Below are 18,705 nucleotides of genomic sequence, written 5' to 3'. Positions count from 1 at the left end.
TCCTCCTATTGCAAAGTTATTGTTAGTCACCAGTGATACAGATTGTATCAATCCTGGCTGTTCTCATGTTGCTCTAGGTTGTGCTGAAAAACTATTATTTTGGGAACGTTTAAAATTATATTTAAATGAATATTAAATGAAAAATACTAGGGGTGGTGGAAAAGAGTCATTTCAGCCTCTGTGACATTGGAAGGAGATGGGGTGACTCAGAGAGATTCCCTCCATCCCCATCACTCCAGAACTGCTTCCTCCTGTCAGAGCCATGCAGTTTCTCTCTCTCTCCGCTTCTCAGAGAGTCACATGATACAGTGTTCTCAGCTGTCTGTGAGTGGAGACTTATTTAGTCCTATCTCAGAGTTGCTGTGACCGGAGATAAAAGTGTCAAAGACCTGGAAGGGGAAATCAAACGGATCCCAAATGCATAAAGTTTGACGTTTGAATCCCGGTTTCCATCTATTGGGAAAGCTACTTATAGGAAGGTTGTTGTTTTTTTCCCCTCTAAGAGGATGCTAAAACTGCAGTAATGAACCTGTTCTGAGTGACGTGGATTTGAATGGCTCAAAGGAGACTGATAGGAAAATCTCTTGTCCTGATTCTGAGCTTCCAGAGGTCATCTGCTCTTGAATTTCATTCAATACTTTCATTTCCTTGTATTCTGTCTCTCTGTGATGTGGGTTTCTATCTCTTCCGAAGATTGTTTGGTCACCCAATGGGAAATTAGTTTAGTCTATCAGGATAGGGTTCACATTTACAGGAAATTTTGAGACAAATGGCCATTTGCTAAAGTCTTTGTTTCTCACTTTAGCTTTGCTTGTTTCCCACCTTTCCATAAGGACACGGAGAAAGTTCAAGTGCAGCTCAGGAAACATGAGAGAACTCTCCAATTTTCCCAGACATGCTAACAAAGAAACAGTTGCGATTTAAAATCTTCACTTGGAAATGGTGATCAACAAGCCCCACAAAATGTGCAATTATCTGAACTAAGCTGGTATGATCACAGTGCAGTTCAGTTGTTTAAGTCAGTATTGTCTCATGATCTGGGGAGGGAATTCCACAGAAAATGACTTGGAACTAGGCAAAATGCCCATGTATTTTTTCCCCAGAACATTTGTAACTCAGGTCTTAGAGGAGATAGCTCCTAGCTAATCCTATGATAGGGAAAAGCTGCCCTTCGTGATACAAGTGTTCGGGAAATAGGGTTTTTCTTTAAATAATTTACCCTTTGTAAGTATTGCAAATGTGTATAAAATGAATGCAGTGTTGAAAATGAAATCACTAAAGAAAAACAGATATTTTTGAATACAAACATCGCCTCTAGTAACTTAGAGCAGGGCTAAACTCGAAATAAGCTACACAACTTGAGCTACGTTAATTGTGTAGCTTAAGTCAAAATAGCTTATTTTGCATTTGGGCACATCTACACAGCCCTTGTTTTGAAATAGAGCATCTTCTTCCAACTTCCCTTACTCCTCATACAATGAGGTTTACAGAAGTTGGAGTAAGAAGCCCGTTATTTTGAATTTATTTCAAAATAACGGGCTTGCTATGTAGACACGCAATATGTTATTTTGGAATAACTGATGTTATTCTGAAGTAATGCTGCTGTGTAGCCTTACAGAGATTCTGATCCAGGCTTTAATTTTGTTCCTTGATTAGACCTGTGCCACCAAATTAAATAAAAACTGGGCATGTTTGGGGAAACCATTCCATAACAAACCTACTGATATTCTGAGTGGTTTGGCAAAGATTTCAACTTCAGAAAAGTGTAAATTTACATAACCAAGGACAATGTTTTGGCAAGAACTGGGACAGAAATAGTGCACGCTCAGGTCTTGGATTTCACCCCAATAAAGAAAGCTATGATGACCAACAGCCCAAGGAAAATTGTGTGTGGAACACCACTCCCTACTTCCATGTCACTGATTACAGTCCCAAAGGGTGCTGTGGCTAGATTGAGAACAACCCTTCTGCACTTGTTGGATCCAAAATGTCATGAGGCGAAGAAAGGGAGAGTTCTCAGGGGACATTCTTTCCCCTTGGATCCAAAACTGGCTGCTTGGTTGGGTAAAGAGGAAAAGCAATGAATGGGTCAGACCCCAGGTTCAGCCTGCTGAATAGACAAATATTGCATCCTGGTTCTCTGTTTTTGTCTCTAAGGGCTCATCAACACTTAAAATGCTGCATATGCAGTGCTCTAAGGAGGAAGCTCTAAGCTGAAGGGATAGAGCCACTCCCTTTTGAAGAGGTGAGAGCTATGTCCTGCTAACATGGCGCTGTCTCTGAGGCATTAGGTCACTATAACTGCATTGCTCTTTCAGGGAATACTGACGATAGTGTGAATCAGATTGTGGTTTTGCTCTTGTGTTTTATGCATTTGCGTCTCTTCTCCTCTATCTCCTCTGACTTCGAAAGATTAAAAATGTGACAGTACATAGGAGGTGTTTTTTCCTCATGATGCAAGCAATCCCACATGGGCGATTCACTTCCCCCAACACATAGCAGGAGACAGGGCTGTCCTTAGGACTTATGGGGATCTACGCTGTAGTATTAAACTGGTGCCCCAATGGAGTCCCGAGGGGCTGGACACAATTTTTTAGTGATGTGATTTTATAATCTTCAGCACACTGACATATTTTTAAAGCAAATTTTAAACTGAAGTTCTGTCAACTAACAGTCAATTGTGAAACTGACAAGATTTACCTGTTTACAGTTTCAATGCTCTGCTAATAGGCAGCTGGGGGAATTTTTCCACTTTTAAATTAACTAGATCCCCTCCAGAGGAAGACTCACCAGGCTACAGCAGCCATAGAACAGAAATAGGAAGAATCAGGTGGGTGGACATTAAGAACCAGTGGTGCCTTAAATCATAGAATACTAGGACTGGAAGGGACCTCGAGAGGTCATCGAGTCCAGTCCCCTGCCCTCATGGCACAACCCAGTACTTTCTAGATGAGAGCTTCCCAACCTATGGGTCAGGACCCAAATATGAGTCACCATTACATTTCAAAACGGTTGCCAGGTGGCTCTCCAGGTGGCTCTTAAGGAGCCATTCACACACTTTTTGAATTGCTCTGGGTCACCAAGTCTTCCTGAATTGTCAAAATGGGTCCCCATTGGAAAAGGTTGGGAACCGCTGGTCTAGACCATCCCTGATAGACATTTATCTAACCTACTCTTAAATATCTCCAGAGATGGAGATTCCACAACCTCTCAAGGCAATTTATTCCAGTGTTTAACCACTCTGAAAGTTAGGAACTTTTTCCTAATGTCCAACCTAAACCTCCCTTGCTGCAGTTTAAGCCCATTGCTTCTTGTTCTAACCTCAGAGGCCAGAAAGAACAATTTTTCTCCCTCCTCCTTGTGACACTCTAAAAATTTTAGATACCTGAAAACCGCTATTATGTCCCCTCTCAATCTTCTCTTTTCCAAACTAAACAAACCCAATTCTTTCAGTCTTCCTACACATCTTCAGGTGCCGACACAGCTCTGTATTCTGCATATGAGTAAGGTCGGCCCCAATAGAAGACCTTGAGCTATGTGAACTCCCGTGATTGAGAGACTGCCTATGTTTTGACAAACCACAACTTGAACTGAACTTGGTTCCCTTTATAGCAATGAGAATTAAAAGAAAACTTGCGTGTATGACAAGTTTTTGTGATCTTTGAATATGTTCATTTTATCAATGTTACCTGATTTTTAGAGAGTTGTATATTATTGTTAAAGGGTCACCATTGGTCTGACCAGAAGTTTTTCATCCCAGAATCAGGCTTCCTGTGTTAACCAAGTGTAATCATGTTAATTATACTGGATAACTGAAAGTTGTCTTCTGCTTTGTTAGTAATGCAGAAAATGGGGGCTCATCTTGAAAAGTTAATCTGATGTAACATACTCCCAGTCTAATCAGGAGTTCTGATAGAAAACCTCATGGCAGTGGTTAGAATGGATGAACGCATGGGAAAAGAGTGCTTAAGAGAATATTGATCTATATAGATTTTTGTTTTGTATTTCAAATGTAAACAATTTCCATTTGCTTCAAAGTCAGTGTCTCTTAAAAGGAAAATTAATTGAAGAGAAAAGTTATACAGTAAAACTCCATTGATCCGGCATCTAATGCTCTGGCACTCCTGATGGTCCGGCACCATCCAGAAACCGGAAGTGCTCCGGGCAGCCGAACAATTGGAGCTGCTCTACGCCTGGCTTCCCCGATTCAGCCGCTGCTGAAACTGACCAGCAGCTGAATCAGGGAAGCCGGGGGCAGAGCAGCTGGGGTGCTACCGGGTTGGTCCCGCAGTGCCAAGGGGCGGTGCTATGGGCCCAACCCGGCAGCACCCCAGCTGCTCTGCCGCAGGCGTCCTCAATTCAGCCGCTGCTGAAACTGACCTGCAGCGGCTGAATTGGGGACGCCTGGGGCAGAGCTGGACTATCGGAAGGGGGGGCTATGATGGGTCTGGGGTGGCATCCACCCCACCCCACCCCAGACCCCTCATAGCCCCCCCTTCCAATAGTCCGTCATATCTGATAATCCGGCACCCCCTGGGTCCTAAAGGTGCCGGATTATTGGAAGTTTACTGTATAACTTTTTCTCCAATTCAGTTCTAAGGATCACTGATTTCCCCATTTTCCAAGGAAAGACATGACATCTGTCAGAGCAGGTCTTCATTTATTTTTGCACATGATGATGGATGCAATTTTGCTGGTACATATTTTTGCTATGAGTTAGTGGTATACAGTCTGAAAACTTTTTTTTTTTTTTTATTGAGGGCAGGCAGAGCATGATTGGTTAACCCTCAAGCCTTAGGGTGCATCTACACAATACCATTATTTCAAAATAACTAGCGTTATTCCAAAATACCAATGTGTCTACACAGCAATTCTGTTACTTTGAAATCATATTGAAATAACAGGTGGCTTATTCCGACTTCTGTAAACCTTATTCCACAAGGAATCACTCCTCTTCCGAAATAGCTATTTCAAAATAGCTGCAGTGTGGATGCTCTACTGCTGCTATTTTGAAATAGCTCCTCACCAGGGCCATTCTAAGTAATTTCTCCCCAGTGCCTCCTGCGGCTTTAAATCGAGATAGTGCATCCACATTAGGGGAGCCTGCCTTGGACTAATTTTGAGGCTTCCTTGTAGTGCAGATGCTCTAGTTTGAAAGAAGCTATTTTGGAATATGTCTTCTGGAATAGTTTATTCCGAAATAAGTGTGCAGTGTAGACGTACGCTTAGAGAAGTTGAACTCTTGCGGGAAAGCAGTCATGCCATCAATTACAACATTAATTCATCTCCCTATATGTGCGCATCATTGAAGATGCGATTGGTCCTGCTTTGCAGGGGTTGGACTAGATGACTTCTTAAGGCCTTTTCCAACCCTCAACTAAATCATCCCAACCAGGGCTTTGTCAATCCTGGCCTTAAAAGTCTACAAGGATGGAGATTCTACCCCCTCCCTAGGCAACCCATTCCTGTGCTTCACCATCCTGCTAGTGAAATAGTGTTTCCTAATATTCAATTATCACCAAAGTGTGGGGCAGTTACTGGGCCCTACACCCCCGTCTTCAGCCAGATTGGCCTGTCAGCCATCAAGTAGAACAGAAGGGTTATTAGCCACCTTTGTAGTCAGTAAGGGAACCTCACAGCAACTAGTCACAGGTGTCTTGTTTTAATATATTTTACTCCACACATTGCTCATTAAAAGTACTGTTATATGGGTGGAAATTGGGTAACTATTGCATTTTATTAATATCAGCAGAACTGACTTAAATGGGGCCTGAGTGTTGTGTAGTCTTGTCTTAATCATATTCATGCCCATCAGTTTGAAAGAATCTATTTGCATATATTTTGCATGTATATGCAACCACACTTAAGTTGTGGCCTGCTGCATGTGCTGTGAGTATCATTGTGGCCCCTGGGGCTTCCAAAGTTGAGTAGCCCCGATATAGGCCATTATGTATGCGCAAGAGGCTGGGATATTCTCCCTCAGCGGAAGACACGCCTGAAATTCCCATCACCTTCTAGTACCAAGAGAAACTGAGGCACAACAGGGTTACTGTAGGACAGGCACTCTCATGCAACATAACAAGGTGAATAAAATCCCCACTTACAAAGACTTTCAATGCGGGTGGGGCCTTCGGGCACCTTGCTCACGGAGCAGCTATTGGGGACTTGCCTGGCTTTGTCTTGCTCTCTCAAACAAGATGGGAGCTTCTCATTTTTCTGTTAGCTCTTGGGACTTTGGTGCCAGACTAAAGGTTAGCTCAGGAAGGCGGAAATCCCACGGGAAGAGGTGCGAACCAGATTGCTGTGGAGTCCTACACCTGGGCTGGCGGCCTGGCCTTGCCAGTGGCCCTGTTGGTTGGCCTAGAGTGGGCCAAAGTCACTTTGGCAGGGTTGTCATCGATGGCTTTGGTCTTTCCCCAGTAAGGACCGGTCTGAGGGAGGGAGGCTTAATACTCATCCTTCTTGGTGAGGGCTGAGGAGCAGAGCTGCAGGACAGCCCACATTGATGAGCTGGGCCTGGTCGAGTCTGACTTGTGGGTGGGGCTGGTAACAGGACTCTGTGCTGGAGGGAGGAGCAGGCCTGGGCTAGGGTAGTGGAGAGAGAAGAAGAGCTGTAGGCCGCCTGTTCTCTTTAGTGCTCCCTTTTCCCTCTCATTGCTCTTCTGCGCCAACTCACAAAATACTCTTGTGAACCTGGCTAACTCAGTTGCTAGAGCAGGTATGGGCAATCATTTTTGAAGGGGGAGGCCACTTCACAAATTTCTAAAGTGGGTCCAGGCCACCTTGGGAGTGGGGGGGGGGGGGGGGCTTGGGCACAAGGGGCAGGGCCAGGGCACTTCCTCTGCTTCCCTTCCCACAGCCCCTCATCGGCCGGGAGGGGGAATGCGTGAAGTCTTTGCCTCTGCCCCCCTCCCAGTGCCTGGAGAGAACTGCCAAGTGTTGAAAACAGCTGGTGATTCCATCTAGATCGGTGTTTCTTACATTTTTTAAGACTGAGGAACACCAAACAATTTTTTTTGTTTGTTTTTTTTGGTGAGGAACACCAATGATTTTGTGTTGAGCAAAAAAAAAAAAAAAAAAACAAGTTGTCTGCTCCTTTAAGGGCAGCCATTTTGAACTTCTGGTGTTCTCCCCAGCACACCTCCAGCTGCCTTGCGGCACACAGGTGTGCCATGGAACACAGTTTAAGAAACATTGCTCTAGATCAGGGTTTCCCAACCTATGGGTCTGGATCCAAATATGGGTCGCCATTACATTTCAAAAGAGTCATCAAGTGTCTCCCCAGGTGGCTCTGCCTCCTCTCCTGCCCCTGTTTTTTAATTGCCTTGGGTCACCAAGTCTTCCTGAATTGTCAAAATGGGTCCCCATCTAGAAAAGTTTGGGAACCACTGCGCTAGATGCTGTGCACCCCTGGTGGGGGTGGGAGTGATAAGACGGCCGCATCAATCTGCCCGTGGAGCTTTTTTGTCAATCCCTGTGCTACAGCATCCCACTTAAAAACATAAGAACAGCCATACTGGGTCAGACCAATGATCCATCCAGCCCAGTATCCCGTCTGCCGACAGTGACCAGAGGGAGGGGACACAACTTGTAACCCTCATGTGATCTCTGCCCATCATCCACCTCTGGAGGCTAGGGACACCATTCCTACCCATCCAGGCTAATAGCCAGGACTCGACAATCACGGCGAAAACCACTCGCCAGCCCCGCACCATGCATGCGACCGGCTGAAATCTACTCATCACTGGCGAGTAGATAAGCGTCTTTGTCAAGCCCTGCTGGTAGCCATTGATGGACCTAACCTCCATGAATCTATCTAGCTTCCATTTGAACCCCATCACAATCCTAGCCCTCACCACATCCTCTGGCAAGGAGTTCCACAGATTGACTGTGCACTGAGTGAAGACACATGGGCAGCAATCTTTGAAAACAAAAATAGCCTTCATTTGACACAATACATCTCCATCTATTGGGATGGACAACAGTTTGATGGGGATCACTCCAAGGCTGCATCTAGACTGGCATGATTTTGCGCAAAATCTTGCTGCCTGTCTACACTGGCCGCTAGTATTTGCGCAAGAACACTGACTTTGTAATGTACAAAATCAGTGGTTCTTGCACAAATACTTTCACGTTCCCGCTCAGGGATAGGCCCTCTTGCGCAAGTATTCCCGCTCAGGGATAGGCCAGTGTAGACAGCCACCTTAATTTCTTGCGCAAGAAAGCCCAATGGCTAAAATGGCCATCGGAGCTGTCTTGCGCAAGAGAGTGTCTACACTGGGCATGAATGCTTTTGCGCAAAAGCAAATCTTTTGCGCAAAGGCACATGCCAGTATAGACGCTCTCTTGCGCGAATACTTTTAATGGAAAAACTTTTCCGTTAAAAGTATTTGCACAAAATCTTGCCAATCTAGACGCAGCTCAAGGTTTTGGAAAGTGGTCAAGGGCCATACTTTAAGGTGGGGGTGCCAGGTCTGGGATGGAGGTTGGGTGCAGAAGTGAGCTGGGGTAGGGGCCTGGAGTGCAGGAGAGGGTGTGGGGTAGTGGGGCCTGAGAGGGCATCTGGGTAAAGGAGGGGGTTGGGTGTGGGTGCAGGAGAGGATTCTGGCCTGGGGGAAGAAGTATATGAGGGCGTGCAGGGTCTGGAAGGGAGTTGTGATCAGGGTTCCCTCTAAGCTGTGCACCTGCACGGCCGCACACAAGAACTTTTAGGCCCACGCACCTCATTTGCAAAGCCGTGCAACAAAACTCACCTTCCTGCTGGAACCGAAGGTGATGCTGGTGGCAGCAGCGGCTTGGTCGATTTTTCTGGCCAGTTGTGTGGCAGTGGATGGCAGCCCCCTTTGCTCTGGCTGGTAATGCTGCCTGATTCGGGAACCCATCCCTATTCAGGCCAACATTTAAACACGTTTTACTTTAAGAGAATGCTTAACTCCTCTTGACTTCACTAAAGTGCTCTCCTGAAATATGATTGTGAACTTATATGAGGTCGTCTTCTACATAGTGTTCTAAGAAATCAGATTCAGGAAAATTCAGATAGAGCAATAAGCCCAGGAACTAAGCTAAGAGGGGTTTTTTTTTAAGTCACAGATTTATTTTATTATTTTACATCTGAGTATAATAACTAGAATGCCCACAGGCTAGTAGTAAAATGTTAAAAGAAAAATTTTGAAACTGTAACTGCTACTTCTGAGGTCTCTTCCAGCTCTGTGGTTCTACTTAACTAAGACTCTGTGGCCGATGTCCAAGGCTTCTGTGAACTTTTCTGATATTTTAGGACTTTGTAGGAAGTAAAAATAATTGTAAACATAGGTTAGGTTTTATTTGTATTTTGTATGTGCTGAATGCATTTCTCAGGCTGATTACAGGGGGACACTCAGTACATATCACTGCTGTCACACTCTGGACTTGAAATTGTTCCACAATCCACTAGGATCAACCTTGCACATTATTATCCTCTGGATGCCAATTAGATGCTGCACACATCTGGCAAGTAGGAAAATGGTGACACTGGTTGCTAATGGATGCAGAAGTGACCTTATCTGTCTCCTAAACCATCACATCAATGTCTGAATATGCTCCTCTTCCAATAACCTTAATTCCTTGACTTAAAAAAAGAAGTAAATTTGGGAAGTAGATTAAGTGAACAGCTTAATGGTAGACATGTTTTAATAGGGCATCCCATGCATAAATGACATCATCCAGTAAAATCCCTCTTTGTGTCTGATAGTCATTTCCAATACTGAGAAAATTGTGGGAAATGGTAAAATGAAAAAAAATGGAATGTGAGTCTACATTTTATAATTAATTGCACAGCAACTGAAAAGAACTTCAAACAGAACACTTTTTTATTAGGGCTGTCAATTAGTGGGCGTTAACGCCTGTGATTAACGCAGGGCAGAATGAACGTCTTAAAAAATTAATTCCTGTTAATCGCAGAGGTCAGCAAACCAGCATGAGCTGCTCCAGAGGCCGTCTCTGGTAAGGCGCAAATGCAAACCGTCACCAGAGAGCGCACAGAAAAAACAAGCAGCCACAAAAGAGGCTTCTCACCTCCCGCAGAGAAGTAAACAAGAAAAGTAAAGACCCTGACACCCGTCCCTCTCCCCTCCCAGGTGATCACATTTTTTAAAATAAAACAGCCTCGGAGGGGGGAGAGGGGAGAAGGAGGCTTGCCCAAGCTGCCCCCCCCCCCCCCCAGCAGGGCTCATCCAAGTCACCATCTCTGCCTCCTGGGGCTGGGACTGACCCTCCCCCCGCATCTGATTCTGTTGCTGAGGCCTAAGCTCAGGCCCTTCAGATTACGAGACCGAGACGCTGCCAGCTGCACGAAGATGGCAATAGGCTTGGATGCTGCGCTGCTGCCCACAAGGGCTCGTGAGCGTTGGCACCCAGCAGCATCCCAGCCGGGCAGAGGGCTACTGCCTTGGGGCCCTGCCCGCTCCAGTCCCCTTGGGGAGGGGGGAGGCTGCTGCCCAGGAACCGGCTGGTGTCCAAGCCGCTGCCCCCAGCATCAGCTCCAGCCCTTGGCCCCCCCCAGAGCTGGGTCCCTTCCTCCCGAGCCGGGCAGCTCGCTACTCCGCTGGGAGCCCGCCTCAGCCGGAAATCAGACACCTCCCTCCGCGTGCCCCCCGCTGCGCTAGCACCGAGCCGGGTGGGGGCGGGCAGCGTGTCCCCGAGCCCAACGGGGCGGGGGCTCCCGCAGCTCAGTGCTCGCCGGGGGGGGGGGGCAGGCAGGACGGGCACCCGCCCCCTCCTGCAGGGCAATTTGGAGTTTTATGACCCTCCCCCACTGATGGTGCAGGGGCCGCCCTGCCCCCCCCCCCCGCCCAGCTGGGCAGAAGTGGGGGAGAGCCCCGCACGGGTACCCGCTGCACCCCCCACAGGCGCGAGGCGGACCAGCCGCTGCTCTCCGGGGCCCTGCCTGCGGGGCGGGCTCCCAGGAGAGACTCAGACGCCGCCCCGCCGTGGAGCAGCGCGCCCAGGGCAGGTGTGTCCGGGGTGGTGCCCGCCCGCACGTGCGCGCCCCTGCAGGCCCTTCCCACGGTCTCCCTCCGGCTGCGAGACTTGACCCCCGGCCCCGTTCCCCGGCGGCGCGTGCTCCCCCGGAGCCGGATCGGGCCCCTCCCGCTGGGAGCCAGCGCCTGGGGAGGAGGCTAGTGGGGGGGGGGGGGTCGCTTGTGCGGAGGCATTTCCCTGCCCCCCCCCTCCCGGTTCCAGGCGCTGCAGCCCGGGCGGGGTTTGCAGGGCACAGGAAGGGGCTGGCGCTGGGGGCGGGCGGCGCTGGGAGGAGGCGGCAGGAGGCGGCGGGGGGAGAACAAAGAGCCGAGAGCGGCAGCTCCGAGAACCCGCAGCTGCCCCCCCTCGTGGCGTCCGTGCGGGGCATTAACCCCTCCCTGCCCGCCGGGGCTGTTCTTCATCTGGGACCAGCACCCCCCTGCCAACCCCGGTGAGTGAGATGGGGGGGGGGGTCTCCTTTGTGGGTCTGGGAGCGTCGCGGAGGGGAGGCAGCCCCGGGGATGGGAGGGGCTGTGAGATTTACCTGTCTCTGCGCCCCGGACACGTAGGAGGTAAAGAAATGGGGGAAATAAATAAATTTCCTTCAAATGATCCCTCTTCTCTTCCTAACGCTGATCAGATTTTTCCCATTTTGTCCCCTTTCTAATTAAAATATGCAAATCCATGTAGATTATTCCCCCTCTTTTCTCAAGGTTGCCACCTTTTTGCTCCTCCCCATCTCCCACTTTGTCCCCTTTTCCCTCTCCAGTTCTCAAATATCCGTTTCCGTTTCAAAACACTTGAGAAGGGGGTTCCCCCACCCATGTGATCTACTTGGGTGGGAACTAAAATGCTGGGGATTAAATTAGCTGTTACCACTCAAGACAGATCTGGGAGTCACTGTGCTCTGAAAACATGCAACTGTCAAACAAAGCAAATGGAATGCTGGGGATCATTAAGAAAGGGATAGAGAATATCTTATTGCTTGTCTATAAATACATGGTACACCCACACCTTGAATACTGCATACAGATGGGGTTGCTTCATCTCAAAAAAGATATCCTGGCTCTGGAAAAGGTACATAAAAGAGAAAAATAAATGAGGGGTGTGGAAGAACTTCTATATGGGGAGAGATTAATAAGACTGGGACTTCTCATCTGGGAAAAGAGATGACTGGGGAATATGATGGAGGTCTATACAAATCATTACCAGTGTGGAGAAAGTGAATAAAGAAGTTATTTACTCCTTCCCATAGCACTAGAACTAGGGGTCACCAAATGAAATTAATAGCATGTTTAAAACAAACAAAAGGCAGTGTTTCTTCACACAGTGCACAGTCAACTTGTGAAACTCCTCGCCAGAGGATGTTGTGAAGGCAAAGACTATAACAAGGTTTAAAAAAGAGCTAGATAGATTCATGAAGGCTATTAGCCAGGATGGGTAGGAATGGTGTCCCTCGCTTCTGTTTGTTAGTACTGGGAAATGGGTTACAGGAGATGGATCTCTTGATGATTCCCTGTTCTGCTCATTCCCTTTGAGGTACTTGGCATTGGCCGCTGTCAGAAGACAGGACACTGGGCTAGATGGACCTTTGATCCGACCCAGTGTGGCTGTTATGTTGCCCTGACTCATCTGCCAAACAGGCAGGGGATAGTGGGTGCTGTTTGGGGGAGCCCTGAGACACAACTGTCTTTGGGGTGTGGTGGCCATTCCCTGCCAGCAACAGAGCAGGGAAGAGGCCAAGGATTTTCCCCTCCCCTCACACACAGAGGGGTCCATTAGTTACACACAGTGTTGCTCAGTTAGTCTGTGGTTGGAAGTTTGGAGTTCTTGCTGTTTTCCCAGTGCCTGCATTTTAAGGCTCTCTATGGTTCTTACTGGCTTTTGCCCTGCCTCCTGGAGCTACTGAACACCAGTGCACCACTCCATAGCTTCATCCCATTCGTGCTCTAATGTACATCCCCAAAAGAGACGTAAGAACGGCCAGATCGAATCAGACCAAAGGTCCACTAGCCCAGGATCCAGTCTCCCTACAGTGGCCCAGAGGGAACAAACAGAACAAGGAATCATTAAATGATTCCCGGCTTCTGACAAACAGAGATGTGCAGAGATGTGCTATTTGAACATCCTGGCAAATAGCAATTGATGGACCTGCCCTCCAGAACTTATCTAGTACCAGAGTATCCAGGAAATATCAAGGTGAGGGGACGAAGAGAGAGCCCCGGGTCTCTCCCAGCAGATCCATCCCACCCCTACTAGCCAGCAACTGATATGGGAGGGCCCAGGGCATTTACAGAGAATAGCTGCATGGAGGGTGAGAGAGCCAGATGGGCCCATCCGGAGGTAGCAAAGTTGACGTGGCTCTGTGGCCGTTTCTCATTTCAGATGTTCTCCTTTTCCGGAGAAGTCGGGCCTGAGTCTGCAAGGAACCATCAGTGGTATGGTGCTTAACTTTTAGTCACCTGGAACTAGAGTGAGAGCCCCAAGGCCGCTGTTCATCCCATGAGGCATAGCAGGGAGGTCGACAAATGCCTTTGATGTCGACGGTGGAGCGTCCTGACTACAGCGCTGTGCCAACAAACAGCTGATCAGCACAGCGCGGCAGCCATTTTAATTTAAACAAAGCGGTGATTATTTAAATCACCGCTTCATTTTCCTATGTCTACAGAGGTAATCTACATCTTTACGTCCTGACATCTCTACGTCCTGCTGCTCCCATTGGCTGAGAACATTAATCCATGGCCAACAGGAGCTGCGATCGCTGATACCAGTGGCTGTGCAGGTAAATAGAGTGGTGGTGGCCCACCTGGGGCTAACTCTGGAGAACTGCCAATGTGTATTTGCCCACCACTGCTCTAGAGCTTAGGGAGACAGGCATCTGGACACCTATAGTGTAGCAGCAGCGTTCACACCCAGCGGCAAAAACGTAGGTGCCTCGGCTTACAGGGCGAAACGGCAGCCGAGCAGAGAGTTTGTGGATCTCAACAGCAACATCATCTGTGACTTTAGATGCCAAAGTCCTTTTGTGCATCTGGCTCTTGGGTTGTCGTTCGAGTTATAGTGCGTGATTCTCCATGAATGGGAAGGAGGTTTTAACAGGCACTCCCATGGCACCTGACTCATTGGAGTCTCTAATTTCCCACAATCCTCCTGAGATGGTGCTGGCCCTCCTTACCATTCATGAACCCCACTAGCTCAGAAGTGGGCAAAATACGGCCTGTGGGCCACATTCGCTCCACCAAACCTTCAGATCCAGCCCATCAGATCCTCTAGCTTGCCAGTGTCCCACAACTTAACGGGACCCTTGGGCAGGTTTCTTGCCTGCTATGTCGTCTCCCCCCCCCCCCCCCCAAACACACATGCTGTTTGAAGTGGTTGCCTGCTGGGGCCATGGGTTTGTCTCTGCCATGCACTCCATGGGGAGCGGGCATCCATCCCCAGCAGGATCACACAGCACACATTGTCCAAGAACCAGCCAATGGGGGTTGCCTGGGCCATGCTTGCAGGTGCACTCAGCACACAAAGACCCCTCCCCCCCCACAGAGCGCATGGTGCATGGACACACACACTAGCCCCTGCAGCCAGCTGCTTTGAGTGGCATGTGGGGGTGTGGCAGGCCAGGAGCCTGCCTGAGGGTCCCATTCGGCTGCAGGCCAGGAGTAGGGATGTAAAGGGTTAACCAGTGTGCTTACTGGGTAACCAGCTAACTGCCCCAGCCCAGCTGGAGCAGCCCGCCCACACCACCTTGTAGTGGGTTCAGCCCGGCCTGGCTGCAGCAGCCCACAGCATGACGGGGTGGCTGCTCCAGCCTGGCCAAGCAGGCTATGTCATGCCGCAGGTGGGGAACTGCCCCATAGTTAACCGGTTAAACATAGTGTTTAAATGGTTAACTTTTAAAATGACAATTTACATCCCTCGTTGGGATCCACCTAGGTAAGCACCTCCCAGCCAGAGCCTGCCTCTGGCACTCCACCTCCTCCCACATCCTAACACCCTGCCCCAGATCACAGCCAAAACCCTCTGCATCCCTGTGCCAGTCACAACTCCCTCCCAGACCTGCACCCCCTCTTACACCCTCCCCCAGGTCAGAATCCTCTCCTGCACCCTTACATCTGCCCAGACCCCGAACCCGAACCCCCTCCTATACTCCCAGTTCCCTACCCTGAGCTCCTTCTGCATCTAGTCTCCATTTCAGACCCTGCACCCCCTCCATTAACATAGAGCAAGGTCCTTGACAAATTTGTCATGGAATTGACAAATTCTTAGGCTATGTCTACACTGCTGGGTTCTTGCACAAGAACGTCCACACTGCCCTGTACAAGATGTGCTTTTGCGCTAGAGCTCCCATGGCAGTGTGGACGCTCTCTCGCCCAGGAAAGCTCTGATGGCCATTTTAGCCATAGGACTTTCTTGCGCAAGAGAGCGTCCACACTGCCGAGTGTCCACAATGCCCTCTTGCGCAAGAAGCCCTCTCTTACCACGCCATACTGTATATTCCCTTGCGCAAGAGCAGGCGGGCAGTGTGGACGCTCTGCAGATTCTTGCGCAAGAACAGCTATACTTGCGCAAGAAGCCACGAATGTAGACATAGCCTTAGAGTGCCCCCCCCATCAAAAATTATTGCCCACCCCTGCGCTAGCTCATACACACAGCTCCCTAGCTCATGCATAGGGACTCCTTGACTTCCTTACGGCTCTCCTATTTTCATTGGTACCCTCTATCAATAAGATGATAATCCGAGGAAGTTCCTCCTCTGAGTAGAATCTTTACATTCTGGGGCACAAAGGTGCCTTCTGTGTGTTTTCAGAGCCCCTTGCAGGATGTATGCAAAGCTCTGTGTGCTCTCAGCTGAGAGGCAGACCATTAAATATCAAGCACCGTGCCAGCTAGCCCCAGGATTTTACTACGTAGAAGTAAGCTTGAATGCCTTCCATATGGCAATGCCCCCATCACAATTAGAAAAAGAACAGAGAAGGGCAACAAAAATGATTAGGGGGGGTGGAACAGCTTCCATATGAGGAGAGATTTAAAAATTGGAATATGGTCATTTTAGAAGAGATACAGTTGAGGAGGCATATGATAGTCTGTAAATCAGGAGTGATGGAGAAAAAAAATTAACAAACAAGTTTTATTTGCCTTGTCACATCTCACAAGATGTAGGGGGGTCACCCAAAGAAATGAATAGGTAGCAGGTTTAAAAGAAATGAAAGAAAGGTTCCTTCGACACATGGTTAACTTGTGGAACTCCTTGTTGGGGGATGTTGTGAAGGCTAAAAGTATAACTGGGTTTGGCAAGGCATTAGTTATGTTCCTGGAGGAGAGGTCTCTTAATAGCTGTTAGTCAAGGTGGTTGGGGAGGCTACTCCATGCTCTGGTGTCCGGAGTGGGGGTCACTGGGACTGGATAGATCACTTGATTCCCTGTTCTGGTCATTCCCTCTGGAGCATCTGGTGTTGGCCATGGTCAGAAGGCAGGATGTTGGGCTGAATGGATCATTGGTCTGACCCAGTATGGCCAGTGTTATGTAAAACTGTACACCATTCTTGGTGGCCCCATGAATTCACTGGATCTCGCTTGTTTTCTTTCCCTTCAGCAGGGTTCCCAGTTTCCAGACCTGATGTGAGCTCCCAGCAGGAATGAAGGGAAGAGCTGTGGGCCCTGGATCTCCAGGGCGCCGAGGAAACAGAGACGCTGAGAAGTGCATGCGCAGGTCAGGAGTTAGTTAGATCCATTCCTCCAGGAAACCACCACAAGTCCATACAGAGACCCCAGGAGCTCTCTAAATTCAGGGTGGTCCCCATCAGATGTGGTATCCATATGGCAGACGTGGCTCACAGCTTCCCATCCATCCTCACCGCACCAGCAGCAGCTCCCTGTCTGGCCTCCTTTCGGCCTGAGTTTTCAGATGGGATGTGGAAGCAAAACTGATCCTCTCCTGTCTTCCCTATGGTAACAGTTTGGAGTGTTCAAACCCCTGATTTTTTCTTCTTCCCCATCGCTCCACCCTTTACTCGGGTTTCTTCCACATTTTGAGGTTTCCTTTGTCCTCGGCGCATGGGGCCATCCATATTTCTCTTCTCCCCTCACCCCAGTGGGTGACATGGGCAGATGAGTTGGTAGAAGGAAGAAACCCCCTAGCAGCAAAAGCCAAGCCGGAGGATGAGCAGGAAGGTGTCCAGGGGAAAGCCTTAGAGAGGCAATTGAGGAAGAAGGAAGGTTCACACTAAGGGCAGGTCTGCACTACAGGGCGAGATCGAGCAAAGTTATGTGACTTCAGCTACATGAAGAGCATAGCTGGCAGCACTGTACTTAGATCTACTTACTGCAGCCTCTTTGGCAAGAGATTCTATCCTGTTGTCTCCCCTTGTGCGTCTTGTTGAGCTGGAGACCTGGAGCAAGTGAGGGCGTGATCAGTGGTTGATCACCTAAGCTGCCATGGAGACAGGAGTGGGGGAGAATCCTCTCTCCCTGAGGCAACTGCATACTGAACACCTCATCTTCATCTCCAGCCCCACCCCAGAACCTGAACCCCAGTCCTCTGCCTGACCTCTCTCCAGCCCCCCAAACCCTCAGCCCCACAGTGTGTGTGGAATGACTTGTGATGTGCTGTTTCACCTCCACATTGACACACATAACAAAAGCCATTGCAGAAGTAATGAACAAAAAGAGAGAGAGAGAGAGCACTGCTCTATACCAGAGTTGTTGACTTGAGTCCCACAACTTGAACTCGAGTCCAACTTCAGTCACCTAGGTGACTCGACTGGAGACTCGAATCGGGTTCATTGTTTGTGACTTGAGACTCTACTTGAGACTTGCTAATTTTGTTAAATCGACTTGGTGAAAAAAATTGTCCAGAAATGCTGATATTGATGGCTTGTACAAAAGTGACTTGACTTTTTTTAAATTAAGACTTGAGACTCGACTTGGGACTTGAACTGTTGTGACTTGAGACTCGAATTGGACTTGACAATGACGACAACACTGGTCTATACTAGACTTGATTAATCAACTCCTGTTGGCTTGATCACTGATTTCTCAGGCCGGCCCTTAGTGAAGATAGGCCCTGAGTTTACCCCCATGCTGAAGGTTCCATTCCCACACAGCCTGCTGCCTGTCCCCTCCTCGCTGCCTGAGAAATGTCTGTCTAAAACCTCTCTTTTAACTGCACTCCCAGGGGGTGCAGTCACTCAAGTTTATCAGATATTCATTTAAACCCCTCCCATTTCTCCCAAGCATTGCATTCTGATTACACCTTCTCTGCTCTTCCAGTGTTGCCCCTTTTTCTTCTTAGTTATCTACCACTGATTTAATATCCCCTGAAATGTCTCCCTTCTCTCGCTAAAGCCACGTTGCATGGGGCTCCCTGAAGCCTGCTTGAATGGCCGGCTGTGGGAGGTGAAATCAAACACTGATGTAAAAATCTGAAACGCAGGAGGACTCTTTCCTCCCTTCAGGTTTTGGAGGAAAGACGGTCTGCTCTGAGTCTTTGTCCTCATGTGGGAGTCAAGAGAAATGGAAAGGGGCTCCCCCAGTGATCAGCACTTGTCTGTGGGGAGGTGGTTTTATTAGTTCCCATCATCAGAGCAATAATAATCAGTCTCTGGTTATTGCTGTTTGTTCTGACTGATGTTCCAGTCTTGGCAGGTCGTTCCCCCATTGAAAGCAAAACAGTTTGGGTTTTTTTTATAATAGGAGTTTTTTTCTTTT

General features: G+C 48.6%; 1 protein-coding gene across 1 annotated transcript in view; it reads left to right on the top strand.

The window, feature by feature from the left end:
* Positions 1-18,705, top strand: part of LOC102459980 (uncharacterized) — a 63,611-nt gene that overhangs the window by 40,534 nt on the left and 4,372 nt on the right. Inside the window, 1 exon segment of the mRNA XM_075908297.1 lies at positions 7,137-7,165. Within this exon segment, the coding sequence (XP_075764412.1) occupies positions 7,137-7,165 (29 nt within the window).

Source organism: Pelodiscus sinensis, chromosome 24, assembly GCF_049634645.1.
Source record: "Pelodiscus sinensis isolate JC-2024 chromosome 24, ASM4963464v1, whole genome shotgun sequence".
Classification (NCBI taxonomy): domain Eukaryota; kingdom Metazoa; phylum Chordata; order Testudines; family Trionychidae; genus Pelodiscus; species Pelodiscus sinensis.
The sequence above is the reverse complement of the archived record's forward strand: the minus strand, read 5'-3'. Positions and strand labels throughout refer to the sequence as shown.